The sequence below is a fragment of the Panthera uncia genome (assembly GCF_023721935.1).
Source record: "Panthera uncia isolate 11264 chromosome D3 unlocalized genomic scaffold, Puncia_PCG_1.0 HiC_scaffold_8, whole genome shotgun sequence".
Taxonomy (NCBI): Eukaryota; Metazoa; Chordata; class Mammalia; order Carnivora; family Felidae; genus Panthera; species Panthera uncia.
Window position 1 is genome coordinate 70,828,561 of NW_026057586.1, and position 18,000 is coordinate 70,846,560.

The 18,000-nt window shown below is 40.3% G+C and overlaps 1 protein-coding gene across 6 annotated transcripts in view; it reads right to left on the reverse strand.

The window, feature by feature from the left end:
* The window catches only part of PRR14L (proline rich 14 like), a 54,755-nt gene that overhangs the window by 18,046 nt on the left and 18,709 nt on the right, over positions 1 to 18,000 (reverse strand). For all 6 annotated transcript variants that reach the window (XR_007455174.1, XM_049619065.1, XM_049619063.1 and 3 more), the window contains 2 exons: positions 15,672 to 15,744; positions 208 to 5,395 (listed from right to left, as the gene is read on the reverse strand). Coding sequence is in view for 5 of the 6 variants with exons in the window: in XM_049619065.1 (XP_049475022.1) it covers positions 208 to 5,395; positions 15,672 to 15,744 (5,261 nt within the window). In the remaining variant the exon portion in view is untranslated. The remainder of the gene's footprint in view (positions 1 to 207; positions 5,396 to 15,671; positions 15,745 to 18,000) is intronic.

Here is an 18,000-nt window from a genome sequence, read left to right on the forward strand (position 1 = left end):
AAAAATACAGGGGTAGATCCTGCAGGAAAACTAGAGGGGTCTATGCTTAAGAACTATGGCTACATTTTCTCAGCATAGATTTGGCACAGAAAACAGAAAATATAGGCATGAAGACTCTAAATAGCTTTGCAGTTCCAGCCCTCAACTTTCCTCAGAGGTTGGAAAGCAAACATGGGACATTTGCAAAGAACAGGAGATGGATTTTACCTGTTTGTGGTGCTCAGAGTTGGCTGCCTCTTGCTGTGAGTGGAATGAAAAGTAGAGATTTCAAAGGGGCAGGTAGAAGGCCCACGCTGGCTCCAAATGGATAGCACTCGGCCCACCGAGTAGGGCAGAGAACAGAAGACCTTGTCTGCTATGGAGGCTGGAGATCTTAACCCCTTTAAGCCTTGTGTAAACTGGGTCATGAAGAGCCTCTGCATTGTAGGCATGTGACTGGAGAAGCTCCGTTTTTTTGTCCAGATTCGGTAACATCCAGGAGAACAAAGTGCTAGAAGTGTGTGAAGGCCAAGGACAGAGCAGCCTGCTCTGGTCTGGACTATGGCGGTGCCTCCATAGTCTTGGAGAGGACCTGGAGGCTGTGAAGGAGCCTGGGCATATGCCTGACCATGGGGGCCAGTGTCTTCCCTGAATGTGGCCATCCCAGGGCAACTGTGGGATAAGAAGAAAGAAAAGGTCCATTTGGGAGGTTGAGACAGGCACCTAGGGGCCTCTCCTAAGGCGAGCCTGGCTGGAGCACAGTGCTCAGGAAAAGTCCTTGGGGACTCAGTCATGCACTCAGAGCCCGATTTCATGTGAAAAGACATCGGGAAAATTTCGGAACCAAATAGCAGTGATGGCACCTTGTTGCTCAAATCTATGAAGCTCATTTTGATGGCTTCGAGCGAATAAAGTGTCAAGGGCTTACTGTTAGGTCTCTTATCCCATCCACTAGATGCCAAATATGGATTCAGCTGCATTGTATTGTATGAAAATCCATCCAGAAACCTTTTGTATCTGAGCCGCTTGTAGCTTTTAGCCACTGGAAGAAGTTCAGAGGAACATCGCCGATATCTTAGTTTCTGGGTCTTTGTGGCGGGGACCAGTCTGGAGGCAAGAATGGACAGCTTGTTTAGTAAGGCTGATTCTTTGGTAGGCTTCCTAACATTCAGGCTCCTCAAGGAATGGCACGGAGTCACCTTCTGCTTTGGTATGTGGCTCATTAAGCTCCTGGTTGGTACTGTTTCAGGTTCCAATTGTGCGGGTGCAGAAATAGCACATGAACTGAGAAATCTGTGTGCTTTTGTGGGAATGGTTTCAGAGGAACTCTTTAAAAAGGCAGAACTTCTGATTTTACTTATTTTTTTCCCAATGTTGACTTGCTCCTGATAGGAAACTTTCTTACATGTTCGATGGGGCTGCTTCTTTAAGGGAAGCACTCTTTTCTGATATGAAGTGTTCCCAAAGGCACCGTGTATTTCATCACATCCAGCAGAGTTGGGGTTTTGTGCTTTCTGAGGGGCACCACGAAGGCAAGGATCTGTGTATGACACCATGTCTGTTTTTAATGGATGGCACAAGCTTTCCTCCTTTGGATTTTCCAGCTTCTGAAACTGTGCAGCAGTGCTGCCCTTGGCTAGCTTTGCTAGAGTGATTTCCTTCATCATGGTGGACTCACCTTTGCAATCCTTAGTTTGGTTCTTATCTTGCACTTCATCTGACAACACATTAGATGATGCACATTGTTCCAATATCCTGTGTGCGTCCTTTTGATGTAGATATTCCTCTTCATTCTGCAACATGTAGTCCAAAGCCCTCTGGCTTTGTAGCTCTCCAGGATCACCAAGCATCCTCTGGGATTTAGAGTGGGTCTGAGAAATCTCTCTCCCTTTATTATTACCAGCTTCTCTGGTGATCATCTTCTCAGACTCTTCACTGACAGTTAAGTAACCCAGGGGTACCCTCTGATGTGCTTCAGTTTCTTCTCCTTTCAACTTAGTTTCTGTTTCCATTGTCAAAGGCAAATTTTGCATACTGCTGTCTATTCTGAGTCCTTCACTAGAATTACTCCCATCCCCTGGCGCTCCTTCCTTTGTCTCAAGCAGGACTGTGCGGTGCTCTATGTTTTCACAAAGGATTTTACCATCTTTTGGTTTAAAAGGTTTTTTCAGCTCAGTTTCTCCACTATTAACATTACTTTCTGAATTTTCTTGAGAAAACAGATACAAAGGCATTGTCTCAATGGATTTCAGGCTCCCTATGGGAACAGGGCTCTCATCCGGGCATCCAGAAGACAGTAACTCTTCTGAGGAAATTCCAAAGGTATTTTCCTTGTCAAACTCAGAATTTATTTCCAGTCTTGATCCTTCAATCATTCCTTGTGTTTCTCTCAGGGATGCTTCTTTAACTTGCTCTTCATGATAAGTATTATCTAAGGACACATTTATACCATCCAATATTTTTGTATCTGATTCATGATCTGCAACAGACTCTATCTCACTGGCACAAGAGTCTGGACACACTTCCACTTCACAATCTTTTAATGATCTGCATACTTTCTCTTCACATGATTTTTTCATTTCCAGAGGCTCCACTTTAGAGGAAGTAGCATCTGGAAAATCTGAGTCCTGGTCAATCATTCTGATAAATGCAGCATTCAGTTCTCCTCTCTGAGGCAGAGTACTCACTGAGGTATCCTGTAACGTCAGTCCATCTTGTCCTGCACCACCATCAAGGGTACTAGATGTCTGTAAGTCCAACATGCTTTCTGTAGACTTATTACCACAGTCTGTGTAGACAGTGTCTACCATGCCATCTGTGGACTCCTCACAACCAGAAATATGTCCATCGTCTCCTTTCAAATTGCCTTTCTTTGAACTACCACCAGACAAAGGGTTGTTACTGCCTGAACCAACTAACAGATCCTTTTGATTGTTGCTTACCTCTCTGTTAGGTTCTGTAACAGTCTCCCTCTCATCACCATGTAGTGTCTGCTTAGCTGGTTTATCTTCACTTCTGCATTCATCTGGTCTGTTTTGGTTACTCTGGCAGTCAAGAACTTTATCTCCTTTTTGATCAAGAGTTTCAACTGCTTGGCTCATGGTTTTGAAACTGGAGAACATAATAGTAGGAGACTGGTCCAAAAATTTTTCAGGGCTTGGAATGTTTGCAGATAAATTTAGTTCTGGTGTGGAACAGTCAGAGATGTTATACTCGCAAAACACAGTCTCTTTAGGTACATCCCATTCCTTTGCTTTCAGACTTTCCTCACGGGGCTGGGTGTGACTGGTGGTGGGAATGGTTTTGTCTGAAGCTTCACTACTTAACATGCCTACTGGTGTATCGTTTCTGATCTGATTTCCTGGGAGGCTGCCTTTAGTTTCTCCCCTAGCAAGTTCACTTTCTTCTGATGTGTAACCCACTTTATGGGTGCTACTTTCCGTGCAGACTTCTCTTCTTTGGGAGTGGTCACTGCTGTGCTGAAATGCATCTTCACACTTGGTTATTAAAGAGTTTTCAACTTCTAGGATGATTCTGCTGGACTCAAACTCAGCACAAACAGAACACATGCTCTTTTCTCGTGCATTTTTATTTACACAATGACAGCTAGAGAGATCCTGAGATTGAACACTTTGACATTCCATAGCAGAGACCTCTTGAGGCAAGACTGCTGATTCTTTCTTTCTTGAGAGAAGGCTGGAATGTAGATGTACTATTCCTGAATCAGCCATCTTGTCTTTTCTTTCTAGGCTTCCTGGTTTGATGTTTAAGGTGGGATTGTTTGAAGAGGCACCACAGGTTTTGTCACCTGATGGAGAGATGTCTTTCATTTTTGTTTTGATGGGAATGGTCTGGGTATCAGCAGTGACATCTGCTCCATCCTCTAATGGAGGGTGATGGCTCTGTTGGGAATCCTTGCTTGTTGCTAAAGGCATCTCTTTGTTAGCTGACAACTTTGCATGGTCTTGAGAATTAAGCAGCACTTGATTTAAAGCACATTCACTTTCTATTTTGTTTATAACCAGTTCATTGGTACGAGGAAGTTCATTCATCTCACAGGCAGTGCTCTGCTCATCTAAATGTGAACTATCGTCCAGTGAGGTCTGTACAGCTTGTTCTGACTCAGGTCTGTAATCAAGTTCTAGGGATAGTGGTAACTGAGCAGTATCTTTCTTGGGTTTTGACACCTCATTCATAGGACTTATCTGGTCCTCTGGCATTAAACTCACAAGGGATTTTCTTTCATTCAGAAATTCATTACATGATGCTTCATTTAACGGGGTGTTGCCTTCCAGATTTTTCTGGGTGCAGACTAAGGAGTTAGAGTCTTTACTGTAAATCTTTTCAGTTACCATATTGGGCTCTATAGTGGTTGTCTGTTCTGGCTCTTCAATCTGCATTAAGGAGGAAAAACTGTTCTCTTCAGAGTGTCTGCCTGGATGGCTCATATCTGTAGAAGTTCCTCTATGGTCCTCATGGTTTGTCAAGCTACCTTGAGTGTCTAAAGTGATTTTTAAGTCATTTTTTTTTAACGTTACTTCCGTGGCTTCAGTGAAAGAATTGGGCACTAAAGAAACAGGGCTGTCTGTATGGATACTGTCTTGAATGCAACAGTTACCATGAATATTCACTTTTGGGGAGGTAACAGTCTCTTTTTCACCAGGACAATGACCATTAGCATCCTCTTCTGGTTGCCTGGCATTAACAAGAAAGAGTTCCCCTCTTTCACTCCTGAGGTTCAAAAACTGTTCATTTTCTCTTCTAGTAGCCAAGTTCTTGCTTTGATCACCCCCATCAAAACAGGAATTGTCTGTCTTCTTAGCAGATCCCTTCAGCAAGCCATCAAAACCACATGTTTCTAAGGATGTTGTTCTGGATTCTGGACCAGACAAACTTGATGAGAAATATGAAATGTCAGAATTTTCTTCTAAGGGTTCTACACAAACTACATTTCTTGTGGCCCTGGGACTGCCATGGGCAAAACTGTGGTTTTCATTATGGTGGCCGAGAATCTGTTGGTGATTGTCATCTGCTTCACAGACAAGGTTTAACTTAGACAACTCTTCCTTCTCACTGTCCACTTTGGAAATGGCACTGTTCCCTGGTAATAATGACAACCAAGAAGGACAAGTTTTTAATTCTTCACATTCTTTTTCTTTAGAAGATGCTTCTGTTAATCCAGGGTCCACAAAGATTAAAGGCTCTAGGGAAACTAATGTGCTGGTTTCTGAAACCTCACCACTGGTCATGGTTTTGTCTACTTCTGGGTATTCGCTGCACCCAGCTGAGAGACCTTTACTCACATTGCCATTCTTGTGTCCTTCATTATAATCCGTCTTAGTCCCATTGACCTTCATACCTTGTACTTCTTCAGTAGATATAAGCAGAGTTCCAGTTGTAATTTGTACATTTCCTTCTGCCCAAGAGAAATAAATCCAAATAAGTATGCAATCATAAAAAAAACAAAACCGTGTGCTATACTTTCATGAATTTAATCATGTAACCAACAGTGACAAAAAAGATCCAACTCAAAAAGCAAATTACAAAGTTAGTACACTGTACCATTGGTTTTGTTCTTTTATGCAAAATATGACAGAGGGCCACAAGTGTACTTGGCAGAAAATAGATAATTTTGAACTAACACCCTTCTCTTGGTATTAGTAATTTAAACGTACTTACATACTAGATAATTAACTATTAATAAGGAAACTTATATGTAATCCAGAGTCTTAAGAAGCTTCCATTCTAAAACATTAGTAAAGAAGACCCACAATAATAGCTTATATTATTCAATGACCATCTTATTACCTGAATAATACTAAATTAATCATAAATAAATTACCTCTTTGAAAAAGAACAGTTACACACAAAACCTATGTTAAAGAGATTAACATATAAGTTGAATATTAGTTTTGAACCAAATTACTTACAGTAACTGCTTCCCTACAAGGCTGGTCATGAGCTGGTAATTATTGAAGCTGAGTGACAGATACATGTGGGTTTAGTATACTCTCCACTTCTCAATAAATTAAAAACTTTCTACTATGAAACATTAAAAAACAAACAAAAAACTTTCTAAGAATGTAAATGCAATTCATAAAGAAGTTTTATTGTTCAGAATTTCTCTGAAATCCTAGGTATAAGATGCAGTATGAAGTTCCCTGAACTTGTTAAACTACAAAAAAAATTTTCTTCCTTGCTCTTTTTAGAAAACTAGCACAAAGTTATATACATGTAAATTATGTACATATTTGCATGCATACACATATGTTAACAAAATACCTGCACTAAACAGATAAAGCTAAATGCAAATCAATCTTCAACCTAAAGAACTAATTCTCACTAGAATATAAACTCCATGAGCGTAAGGGTCATGTTTATCTTGGTCTCTCCCTTTCCTTATTGCCCAGCATAATACCTGGTATATAATAGCACTCAATAAATCTGTGGAATTAATAAATGAATACAGTTAGGTCAAACCAACAAATGCTATCACTAGTGTCTTCCTAGAACTTCCTTATCCATTTCTCAACTGATACTGACAGCAGCAATTCTGAGAGAAAGAACAGCAACTCTGAAGGCAGGTGGGTTCTGTGATCTTACTTACCTCACTGAGTCTGTTTCCTCCTTTGAAAAAGAGGAGAAGTACACTTACCTCAGTGCTACTTTGAGGATTAAATTAAATAACACATGTAAACCACCACCCGGTACAGTGCCTGCCATTTAAAGAAAAACTGCTTTTCCTTTGCTCTGCTTTCTTTCTTATCTTACTGGACCTGAGAATAGTTAAAATGATAAACTTAATGACTATGCTAGGATAGGACACAATGTTTAAAAATGTTTGGAGTCAGCAAATACTTGATGGATAAATGCATATTGGATTCCACAAGTTTGTACAGATTCCAAAAACATAAGGTAGTCTCAAAATCCTAATGCCCTACATGGTATTTGTCTTTTTGAAACCAGCCTACTTTCTACATCATAGCAGACAATTCTACCCTATTTAGAAATTCCTAACTGAATTTACCCCAAATGGTTTAGTGTATCTCTTCTCCAGACACTATGGCATTCATTAAACCATTTGTGTAAATTCTGGGCTTTTCTACTCTGTTCCAGCACCATCTTAGTTGAATCCTTCATTATAACTTCTCAGGAAAGCTGTAAAACTCCTCCCTCTCCAAACTGTTCACTGTGCAAAGCCCTTAAGGCAAGATTCTCCCTCAGAGCCCTTACCTGCTGGAAGAATACCTGTTCTCAACTTAGTTGAGAATCTTAGGGAGGAGGTAGGGGAACACTCATTTCCCAGGTGGTATAATGCTGAAGGCTGGCTGGGGAACAGGGGTTGTGTACTGCTTGAAAACAAAATGATACTCTGCTTACTCCTTTACTTGACTGATTGACTGACTGACTGACTGGGGGAGCAGGCAGAGAGAGTAGACAGTCCCAGGTAGAGGATGTGGGACTTGAACTCACAAACTGTGAGATCATGACCTGAGCTGAAGTCGGATGCTCAACCGAGCCACCCATGTACCCCTCTTTTACTTGTGGTTTTTTGTTTTTTTTTATGTAGAGACTTTTTTTTAAAGTTTATTTATTTTGAGAGAGGGAGAGAGGGAGAGAGGGTGAGAGGGTGAGAGGGTGAGAGAGAGACAGACAGACAGACAGACAGACAGTGGGACAGGGACAGAGATAAGGGAGAAAGAGAATCCCAAGCAGGCTCTGTGCTGTCACCACAGAACCTGATGCAGGTCTCGAACTCATAACTGCACGATCATGACCTGAGCTGAAGTTGGACACTTAACCGACTGAGCCACTCAGGTACCCTCTTTTACTTTTTAATTAACCACATTGACTTTGAAATCTCAAAGAATTTCATTTCATTTTATTTTACACGTTTATTTATTGACACAGAGAGAGAGAATGCAGGAGAGGGGCAGAGAGAGAGGGAGAGAGAATCCCAAGCAGGTTCCACGTTGTCAGTGCAGAGCCTGACGTGGGGCTTGATCTCACCAACCATGAGATCATGACCTGAGCTAAAATCCAGTGTCAGATGCTTAACTGAGCCACCCAGGCTCCCAAAGAAGCAGGAGTTTAATGATCACTGAGGACCTAATACCCAACACTGACCTAGGCACATATCAGGTCAATGATAGATGTTGTCTGAATGAAGTTAGGAAAGTTGTTGAAAGTATTAGGTATACTCCCATCCAGCAACTTCACTTCTGGGTATATATTGAAAAGAAATGAAATCACTATTCTAAAAAGATATGTGTACCCCCATGTTCACTGCAGCATTATTTACAGAGTGAGACATGGAAACAACCCTAAATATCCACTGATGAATGAATGGATAAAGAAAATATGGCTCATAAAAAAAAAAAAGTACATATGTATATTGGAGGGTGAAACATGTATTCTGTGAGGTATGCGCCCATTTTAGAATCACAGGCATTTCATTACCTCAGCTGAAGGTCCTTAGATTTGTAGTTTTATAACCATTGAAAAAGTGTTTATGTTTGCAGAATTTGACAAACTAATCCTGAAACTCAAATAAAAATGCAAGGGAAGGGCACTTGGATGGCTCAATCAGTGAAGCCTCCGACTTCGGCTCAAGTCATTATCTTGCGGTTTGTGAGTTCCAGCACCATGTCGGGCTCTGTGCTGACAGCTCGGAGCCTGGAGCCTGCTTCAGATTGTGTCTCCCTCTCTCTCTCTGCCCCTCCCCTGCTCTCACTCTGTCTCTCTGTCTCTCTCAAAAATAAACATTAAATTTTTTTTTTTTTTAAATGCCAAGGGACACATAATAGCCAAAATGATCTTGAAAAAGAACAAAGATGGGAGACTCATGCTTCCTTTTTTTTTTTTTTTTTCTAAATTTTTTTAACGTTTATTTATTATTGAGAGAGGGAGAGACACAGAGCATGAGCAGGGGAGGGGTAGGGAGAGAGGGAGACACAGAATCTGAAGCAGGCTCCAGGCTCTGAGCTGTCAGCACAGAGCCCAAAGCAGGACTCGAACTCACAAACTGCGAGATCATGACCTGAGCTGCAGTTGGTCGCTTAACCAACTGAGCCACCCAGGCGCCCCTCATGCTTCCTGATTTCAAAAACAAAGTTGCAGTAATGGAAACAGTCCAGCCCTGGCACAGGACAGACATAAAGAGCAAGAGAATTAGAACTGAATGCCCAGAAATAAACTCTAACACATATAGTTAGTCAACAGATTTTGACAAAGCAGCTTTTCAACAAATGGTGAATGGTGCTGGGGTAACTGGATACCCACATGCAAATGAATAAATTTGGATCCTGTCTTATACACAAAAATTAACTCAATGTAGATCAGAGACGTAAATGTAAGAGCTGAAACTATAAAACTCTTAGAAGTAAACACAAGAGTATTTCTTAATGATATTGGTAAAGAGTTCTTAGCTAAGATGCTGAAACACAAGTGATAAAAAGAAGACTGATAAATTGAACTTCATCAAAACTAAAATCTTTTGTGCTTCAAAGGAAAACCAAGAAGTGAAAAGGCAGGCAACCCACTGGTGGGGGAAAATATCTGTAAATCATCTATCTGATAAAGGATCTATATTTAGAATATATAAAGAATTCTCATAACTCAATAATAAAAATGGGCAGAGGGAGTGTAACTCCCCATTCCTTAGGTACAGGCATAGTGACTTCCTTACAAACAGAACAGTATGGAAATGGGGTGAGGGAAGTAACCTGACAGTGGAGAACACTCACAAACACTACTTCATGTTTATAGTATGTGCCCTTGATATGATGTGATGAAAATGGCACTTTACCTGTGTAATTTTCCTCCCCCAAACCTGTAACTCCACTCTTATGATAAAAACATAAGATAATCCCAATGGTGAGCCATTCTACAATATACCTGACCAGTAACCTTCAAAACTCTTAAGGTCTTCCCAAAACAAGGAAAGTGTGAGAAACTGTCACAGTCAAGAAGAGCCAAAGGAGACCTGAGGACTGAATGCAATATGGTACCCTGGATGGGATTCTAGAACAGGAAAAGGATATTAGGTAAAAACTAAGGACACTTGATTAAACTTCAGTTAATAATAATGTATCAACATTGTACAATAACAAATGTATTTACTAATACATTAACAATAGAGGAAATTGTGCATATTGGGGGTGGGGGTGTGGTTAATGGAAACTCTGTATTATCTGCTCAGATTCTCTGTAAATCCAAAATTCCTCCAAAAATAAATTATTAATTTTTGAAAAGTTAAAAAAAAAGCAAAGGCTTCAGACATTTTCCCAAAAATATACAAATGGTCAATGAGCACATCGAAAAATGCTCAATATCATTAGTCATCAGAGAAAAGAAAATCAAAACCACAATACCACTCCACATGCATTGAAATGGATATAATTTAAAACAAATCAGAAAATAACAAGTGTTGGACAGGATGCAGAAAAACTAGAACCTTCATGTGTTGCTGGTGGGATTGGAAAACAGTGCAACCATTTTGGAAAATAGTTTGGCAATTCTTCAAAATGCTGAACAGAGTTTCCAATAACCCACCAATTCTACTCCTAGGTATCTACTCAAGAGAACTGAAACCTTATATTCACACAAAACCTGTACATAAATGCTGACAACAGCATTATTCGTAATAGCCAAAGAGTGAAAACAACCCAAATATCCATCAGATAAATGGATATGATTAAATATTATTCAGCCATAAAAATTAATGAAGTACTTTAAAATGCTAGATCATGGATGAACCTTAAAAATCTTTATGCCAAGGGGTGGCTGGATGGCTTGGTTGGTTGAGCATCTGACTTTGGCTCAGGTCGTAATCTGGGTTCATGGGTTTGAGCCTCGCGTCAGGGTCTGTGCTACAGCTCAGAGCCCGGAGACTGCTTCTGATTCTGCATCCCTTTCTCTCTGCCCCTCCCCTGCTTGTGCTCTGTCTCTGCCTCTCAAAAATAAATAAATGTTAAAAAAAAATTAAAAAAAAAAAAATCTTTATGCCAAGTGAAAGCAGTCACAAAAGACTGCACATTGTAAGGTCTCATTTATATAAAATATCCAGAACAGGCAAATCTATAGAGACAAGAGCAAATTAGTAGCTGGAAGAGATTGGGGGTAAGGAAGAATGGGGAACAAAGAATGAATGTTAAGGGGTACAAACATGTTTCTTTAGGGAATGATGAAGAACTGTGGTGATGGCTGTGCTCTATATTTAAGAAAACCACTGAATTGTCTATTTCAAACAAATGAACTTTATAGTATGTAAAAATTATACCTCAATACAACTGTTTTTAAAAGAGCACTTACTCCCTGATCGTAATACAAGTAACATAAAAAAACTTAGACTTTTTTTGGTGTTATCTCCATATAACCATAATTAGGGACAGACATGCTGGAGGTTGACAAGGATTTAACAGTATTTCTGTCAAAGCCTTTTTTCCTGGATCAAAAAATCAAGTGGTGAGACTGGGGCACTAAATATGACATTCATTTTGGCATATCCTACATCTTGTCCTCAGAAAAATGTGCCAAGGTTAGCAATATTGTCATGTCTTATAAAATGAAGCTCTCCTGTGGGGAGGCTCACAGTGGTAGGTAGGAGGACAGTGGCAGACAACCCTACAAACTTTTGTCACTTCCTTAGCTTCTTCTGACCACTGAACATGTGATTTTCTAAATTACAAATGAATTAATAAAGGAGTTGAAAAAGGATCCAACTGCTTATCTGGAACTCATATATTGCTGGTAGGAATCCCAAATGGTATAACCACTCTGGAAAACAGACTGGTAGTTTCTTTTTTCTTAAAAAAATTTTTTTTAATGTTTTATTTTATATTTGAGAGAGAGAGGGAGAGCGAGCACAAGCAGGGGAGGGGCAGAGATATGGAGATAGAATCTGAAGCAGACTCCAGACTCTGAGCTGTCAGCACAGAGCCTGATGCAGGGCTCGAACTCACAAGCAGTGAGATCATGACCTGAGCTGAAGTTGGACACTTAACCAACGGAGCCACCCAGGCACCCCTCTTTTTTTCCTTTTAAACTTTATTTATTTACTTTGAGAGAGAAAAGGGGGAGAGAGAGAGAGAAGCGAGTGTGCACTCCAGCAGGGGAGGGGCAGAGAGAGAGGGAGAGAGAGAATTCTCTTGGGAATGAATTTGGGTCCCCTGCACTGAATCTTGGGATTCTCTCTCTCCCTTTCTCTCTGCCCATCCCCTGCTTGCTCTCCCTCTCTCTCTCTCAAAATAAAGAAAAACATTAAAAAATGTATCTATTCCCTCAAATGCTCTTCCAATTTCTTGTGACCCTCCTGATTTCAAAGAATTTCCAAATAAGCTTTCACAGAGATTGCTACTGTGGGAAGTAAGTGCCATATCAACCCACTTCCAAGGAACTCTTAGAAAGAAAACACAACAATAAACCCCTGATAATGTCAGTTCTATAAAATATTACACAGAATTACGAGGAAACAGTCATAATAAAACCCGGAACAGTGGAAAGGAGAGGCACCAGTCAGTATCTGACAGAAGGACACTCTCCCTTTGTGAAATGGCCCCTCAACTACCAACACCCATCACTGCTCCCCCATGCCCTCTTCTCACAAGTCTTCCCTACAGCAATCAAAAAATAAGGAACAATTGGGGTGCCCGGCTGGCTCCATCAGAAGAGCACGAGACTCTAGATCTCAGGGCTGTGAGTTCAAGCCCCATGCTGGGTATAGAGATTACCTAATTAAATAAGTAAAACTTAAAAAAAAAGAAAGGAAGGAACGATGGAAGGAAGAAAGGAGGAACAATCTGTGAAATAGAACCCTACCAATTAAAGATGACTTTTGGTTAACACAAATGTTCTTTTAAAGGGTTAAATTTGTTCTAATTTCACCTAATTGAGCCACAGCAGACATGACTGTAAAGAACCTCAAAATTCTGAATACCATGCTAACTTGGAAGTATCGTGAATGGGACATTTATTTTGAGAAGAAAAAACAACACAGCATAGGGAGAATGTGGTAGCCTTAGGTTCACCTGCTGAACACCTCAGTGCAGGGGACCCAAATTCATACCTCAGCAAATTTATAAATTACTGCATAGTGCTGACCTTTGAGGTGCCCCCCCACTCAGAGGAAGCAAAACCAAATATAAATAAAACTACGTAAACAATTTACAGTGTACCACAGAGCAGACACTTAAAACAAAGGTATCAAGGATATACCAGTTTTCATCAGGAAAACTTATATCTAATATGTGCAGGACCAGGATATGTGTGGGCAAAGTGAAAATTCTGGCAGCTGGGGTCCCCAGAGGGAATGTACAACCAAGCTTCCAAGAAACATCATTTATTTCTCAAGTCTGTAGTCAATGACAGGTTGACAGATGCTTGACCTTAACCCTGGCAAAGTGAGCTGAGATGCTGGCCACACTACAGCAAAGTACGTGCGTCTGTTTGACTGAAATCCACAGTGGCAGCCTGTGTGTTCAATTGTTTCAGAAGCCTACCTTCATAGAACCTTCCTTTCTGCCTTGCTATGACTGGCTAGGTCTCTGCACAGCAGACCTTGTTTCCTCATGTGTAACAAAGGCACACCTTGGAAGGCTCTTTGGGGATTGAATGGAAGAATATATCATAGTCAGGCACTGGGTCACTGCTGCTGAAAACTCTAGTAGAGGTGCTGTTTTCAAGTTCCTCCATATCAAACTGAGAATACTGCACATGACTTTGGGGGGAAAAACAATTCATTTTCCCAATTTAAGTCATTAAAGAAGAATAGTTATCAGGACAGGAAGAAAAGTGCCCCAAAGTAGTTTATCTGAGGATACTTTTCAGATGGGCTCATCTTACCCACGTCCATTGTGGACCAGACTTTTAGGTGGACAGAAACCAGGTTAAGTCTGGGAAGGCAGATTTCCTCAGAAAAGTATTCCTCAGAAAATAACTGATTCTTCTGTCTCCTCTCCACCTTTTTTTAAGCATTTATTCATTTTTGAGGGAAAAAGAGACAAAGTGTACGTGAGGGAAATGCAGAGAGAGAGGGAGAACCCAGAATCCAAAGCAGGCTGCAGGCTCTAGGCTCCGAGCTGTCAGCACAGAGCCCAACATGGGGCCCAAACCCACAAACTATGAGGTAATGACCTGAGCCAAAGTCAGACACTTAACCGACTGAGCCACCCAGGCACTCCAGTTTTTTTTTTTTTTTTAATTAAGTAATCTATGTGCCCAACATGGGACTTGAACTCACAACCCTGAGATCAAGAGTTGCGTGCTCTACCAACTGAGCCAGCCAGGTGCCCCCTGATTCTCCTGTTTAAAGGCCAGTTCAGTGTTAAATGAAAGTGTAGTTCAACAGACACTAAATTTTGTGCTAAGATGTGGGTGAAAATATACCAATATACCGAAGACTCAATATAGCAATACTGAAGCCCCATTGAAAAGATATTTGGGGGTCGTAGTGCTAAAAACGGTCCCAAATAAAGCCCTAGGAACTGGGGGAGACATGTAAAAAGAACATTTCTGATCTTCAGAATTTTAACCTATATTGGACAGCCAAGCCTTTAAGCCACAAAGGAAATCTCCAGCAGCAGGAAGCAGGGTAATAAACTGGGACAAGTGCCCTTTCTCATAAGGACGATTTGTGCTTCCTTTTCTGTCTGGGCTGCCAAGAAGCAGAGTAGTCAAATCTGATGTTTTATCACAGTAACAACATGTTCGTATAATCAAACATACTTATTGTATTTTCTCTTTTTTTGGTGGTTTTGATTACATTTTTAACCTTAATTGCATAATATATACACATAGTCCTCTCTAAAGTTACCCAAGATTACTTTAAGCTGGGGACTGGGGAGAAGAATTTTGGCTCAGTACTCTGTGTCTCGGCTTCCTCCTCAATTAGTCAATCTAATCAATCTAATCAATCAATCTAATCTAATCAATCTATCAAACTAAAAGTGGTATCTCAGATGCCTATATCTATTCATTGTTTTGAGGAGCAAAACAATATTGGAAATATAGTTGCTTTGACAATTCTCAAGGTGGCCTGGAGTGAACCCTTTCTCCCATCCCTGCCTAGGGGAAGAACAGAATGCACTCCACAGCACTGAACTGGGCAGGGTCAATTCCTCCCCATCCATGTTAACCCTTCCGAGGAGGCAGTTCAGTTTTATAAAATCAAATAAAAGATTTCACATCAGCAATTAAGGTTCAACCCCCCATCAATAAGGACTCATAAAAAAAAGTGCGAGGCAAACTGCTGTCAAAACGAAGGCACTGCTTTGGGTGGCTGGCTGGCTTATACAGTAGAGCATGTGACTCTGTCTCTGCTGCAAGTCCCACGCTGGGGGCAGAGTTTACTTAAACAAACAAACAGGGGCACCTGGGTGGCTCAGCTGGTTAAGCGTCCAACTCTTGATTTCGGATCAAGTCATGATCTCATGGTTTGTGGGATCGAGCCCCGCTTCACCAAACCTGCTTGGGATTCTCTCAAAATAAACAAACATTAAAAACAAACAAACCCCCCAAAACCTAAGACATTGCTAGGTGTCTTCAAGTATGTCCATGGGTAATATCAAGAATTTCTACAGTTAAGTCCATCTTGCAAGCCAGGGACTTGCATTCCCAATGCACAACAGAAAATGTGAACTAAAACAGTGTGTGTAATAAGTGGAAAAAAGAAAAGAGTGGAGAGAGATAAATACCTTTGTTCCTCAAACAGTCTTCAGGGAGCCCTGTGCATAAATGTTCTTTGCTTGACTGCATCAGGAGGTCTTCCTGCAGGAAGAAAATCCAGTGGTCAGGGAGGATTCAGAGATGCCTGAACTCATGAATGCAAATTACCATCTGAGAAATTTCTTTATGATTCCTGGAAATCCGCTAGCAGTCACAAAGATTGGCAGCTAAAAGAAACCTCAAATTTAAAGAAATAAAATCAATAAAAACTTCCACTTTTGGGAACACCTGCGAGGTTCAGTTAAGCGTCTGACTCTTGATTATGGCTCAGGTCATGATCTCACCATGGTGAGATTGAACCCTTCATCGGGCTCCACTCTGAGTGTGGAGCTTGCTCCCCATCTGCCCCTCTCCCCCATTCACACTCTAAAATAAAAAATAAAAAATAAAAAATAAATAAATAAATAAATCATCATCAACAACAACAACAACAACAACAGAAACCTTCCACTTCTCTAGAATTTGAGCTCGAAACACCAAGTTTTCTAAGTTCTGGACAATAATAGAGGCTTATTAATATGTTGACCTGCAGGTCCAAACAAAACCCCATTAATACCTTCTGAATCAAGAAACAAATTGCTGCAACATAATTTTAATTTCATCTGAAAGGAAAATAGCAACAAATTGGATGTATGTCAGTCCTTAACCATTCTAAAGATCATGTACTCATTTTCTTTCCAAACTTCTTAAAAGGGCTATTTTTTCTTTTCATCCCCCTTCATTTAAGGGAGAACATCCAAAAGAGGACACCATCACTGATAACCAGTTTTCTCCTACAGAAGGAATTCAGGAAAACGGGAGGGGGTAGTGGCAGAAAGTGCAGGTTGCAACAGCAAATGGCCTCAAGGCCTATGAGGTAAGGGTTGACCAGCTAGGAGACACTGACAGACTTAAGATGGCTGTTACACGAAGCTCTCCTGAGTCACCTCTTTTCCCCTGCCTTAAGATTACATTTTTTTCACGCTGATTTAATTGGTAAGTACAAGATACTGACATGCTATGTATCTAAATCTATAGACACTGGTATTATTACTACTTCTCATCATTTTTACAGCACTTCAAACCAACCCAAAGCAAGCAAAAGCCATTTGGAGCCTGAGCAAAGTTCTGTGGTGGAAACAGAACCCAGAACTGAGAGGAAAGATAAAAGCAATGGTAAGCACAGGTAGATACAGGAAGAAATAAAACATTATCATTGCAACTGAGAGCATAGACTATTATATGTGAAGCTGGACTATTCTTTCATTTCCTTAGTGTGGAATACTTTTGCAAAGCATGAACTTAAAAACAAGTATCTCCCAGATAACTTATGGTAACACTACCATGTTTGACAAAGAAGTATGAGTGCTAGCATGATGTCAGACCCAACTTATTTGTAAAAGAGAACGGAAAGCAATTACTTACCACAGAAGGAATGATGGAATTAGAAAATCACCACTGAGCGACCATCATAGTAATAATTACCTCAACCAAGAATCATCAATGGCTGTTAAAACTAGTGGTTAAAAGTTTGAATGAGAAACAAATATTTACATAGTTTCAAAATATCTCTCCACAAGATACTTAATAATTCCATTGGGGAAAATAGTAAATTCACAGTGGAGAAACCTGGCAGACCCCACTTGAACAAAGTGATGGACTTCATCTCCCCAGGAATGAAGCACCCCAAAGCCATGTGCCTCCTGAGAGGATATACCAAGAACCAGCATCACTTCTGTGGGAATCCTGCTGCCAAAATGCAAAATCAGAATCTAATCATGAGGAAACACCACACAAGCCTAAATTAAGAGAAACTCTACAAAATAAATGGCCCGTACTCTTCAAAAGTGTCAAGGTTAGGTTGAAAAACTGTTACATATTATAGGAGATTTGAGACATGCCAATTGAATGCAACAAGTTCTAAGGATTTTTCCTAGACCAAAAAAACCATTTTCTTTTCTTTTGCTATATCAGTGCAACAATTGGTCAAATCTGAATATGGTTTGTAGATTAAATAAAAGTACTTGGATCAGTGTTAACTGCTTGATTTTGATCACCATACTGTGGTCACATAACAGAATGTCTTTGTTTGCTAAGGAAATACACACTGAAGTATTTAGGCATCATATCTGCAACTATGCTATCAAATTACTCAGAATAAAAAAAGCAAATGTGGTAAAATGTTAACATGTGAGGAATCTGCATGAAGGGTATATGGGAATTCTGTGTATTATCTGCAACTTTTCTGTAAGTCTCAAATTATTTCACAATAAGAGGTTAAGGAAATATCTTTATTTGTAGTTACATTTGATCCTTTTT